The sequence below is a fragment of the Amaranthus tricolor genome, chromosome 7 (genome assembly GCF_026212465.1).
Source record: "Amaranthus tricolor cultivar Red isolate AtriRed21 chromosome 7, ASM2621246v1, whole genome shotgun sequence".
NCBI classification, from domain to species: domain Eukaryota; kingdom Viridiplantae; phylum Streptophyta; class Magnoliopsida; order Caryophyllales; family Amaranthaceae; genus Amaranthus; species Amaranthus tricolor.
The window spans coordinates 18,227,945-18,229,476 of record NC_080053.1 but is presented as its reverse complement, the minus strand read 5'-3'; the positions used below and the strand labels follow the sequence as shown (position 1 = coordinate 18,229,476).

General features: G+C 32.2%; 1 protein-coding gene across 1 annotated transcript; it reads right to left on the bottom strand.

Annotated features, from left to right (window-relative positions):
* Nucleotides 1-451: 451 nt before the first annotated feature.
* Nucleotides 452-1,043, bottom strand: LOC130818577 (fumarate hydratase 1, mitochondrial-like). The gene is made up of 3 exons (XM_057684741.1): nt 990-1,043; nt 651-740; nt 452-589 (listed from the first exon to the last, which is right to left on the bottom strand). Exons 1-3 carry the CDS (start codon nt 1,041-1,043, stop codon nt 452-454), a joined length of 282 nt encoding a protein of 93 aa, XP_057540724.1.
* Nucleotides 1,044-1,532: the final 489 nt, after the last annotated feature.

Sequence of the window (1,532 nt, the reverse complement as noted above, 5' to 3'; positions counted from 1 at the left end):
TCAGAAAGCGCTGAAATGAAGAAGAAGGCAATGAATAAAAGATCACGTGAGTTGCACGTGAAGGTGAACAGTTAGTTTCAACGGTCAAACCCAAAAAAACGTTAAATGGTAGTCTTTTGCAAAATATATATTACATAAGGTAGTTTTTTGCAAAAAAAATTACATAAGGTAGTTTTTTACAAACAAGGGTATAGAAAAGGTAGTTTAAAATAATTTTCTCTAAAATTTAAACAATCCCCAAAAAAAAAAGAAAAGGAAAAGAAAAGTACCACAAGATCAACGCCTCCTTCATTCTCAAACTAAAGCACTTGAATTGAGGAAAAACAAAACCCTAACTTCAAATAGAATTATAAAAACACCAAAAACAAAAGCTCAATTCGATTATATCAAATTGCTTCAATTCGAGAACGATGAAAATTTAAATCTCAAATTACTACAATTAATGACAGAATCATATAAAAAAAAGTGAAAGAAAAGTATCTGAAGTATTCGAAAAGTTCGCAGATAATGAAGGAATTATGTAATGCCCGTTGTATTTGATAAGAAACTGTACAACACGGAAGGCCAAATATCTGGGAACAACCAAAATCTGTAGAAGAATGATTCCAAAACAACAAATATTGAATTCCAAAATTGGACTCTTTAGTGACAAAATTGCTACCATTTGTTGAGTCAACTTCTTGGGAAGCCTGCATTATTGGTTTCCCTATTGTTGAGTCAAGGCCATGTTCCATATTAACCTGCAATAAGGTTCAATTCAGAGGCTCAATCAAGAACCACAACCAGCATAAGACACTTGCAGGTTCCTAAAATCAAGGATTTTAAAGTTTCACCAAAGAAGATAAGACAATAGAGTATAATGGATGAAACAAGGAAAGAAAAGGAGATTTTGTTTTCCCGTTTTATGCAATTGTGCTAATGTTTTTGCAAGGGAACCAGCTAAAAAAATGCTGTAGTGTTTCATTTTCCTAAAAGAAAACATGATATACCTTACCAGCACATTCCTTTAAAACTCCAAATACTCTGATTATAGGCTTAGGCATACGTTCACGATCCCCACCAATTTCAAAAGTCTGCAATGATCTCTGTGTTTGAGCTTTCTATTCTTCTAAGCAATGCTCTAGCAACTTGACAAAACCATTTTGGCACGAGGCTGCAAGTATATTTCACACTCATATTATCTTTCTAAATCAGTGATCTAAAGCTTTCTATTCTTCTAAGCAATGCTCATGACAATAGCTTTCAATTGATACTGGCTTTAGCACCACTATGTACTGAATCAACATTTAATTTATGTAAAGATTCCAAGTTCTAGCCATGTTGACTCAGTTTACTCAAGAAAAGTATAAATAATTAAATACTTGCAGAACTTAACCACTCCTGTTTCAAAATGAGAAATTAGAGTTCAAATCTTTAGTATAAAATTGTAAACTTACCCATTCTCATATAACACCCAGTCTAACATTTCACAATAGTTTACAAAACAATATTGATTGAAAAAGCAAAATATAAGGATTTAGGATAACCATAGT

What these genes read in the sequence shown, in the direction of transcription:
- LOC130818577 (XM_057684741.1), bottom strand. Translation starts at nt 1,043, where the DNA reads ATGCCTAAGCCTATAATCAGAGTATTTGGAGTTTTAAAGGAATGTGCT. An exon ending in TAAAGGAATGTGCTGGTAAG is followed by an intron (nt 741 to 989) that starts GTATATCATGTT and finishes ACCTTATTGCAG; the next exon opens with GTTAATATGGAACATGGCCT. An exon ending in CAACAAATGGTAGCAATTTT is followed by an intron (nt 590 to 650) that starts GTCACTAAAGAG and finishes ATTCTTCTACAG; the next exon opens with ATTTTGGTTGTTCCCAGATA.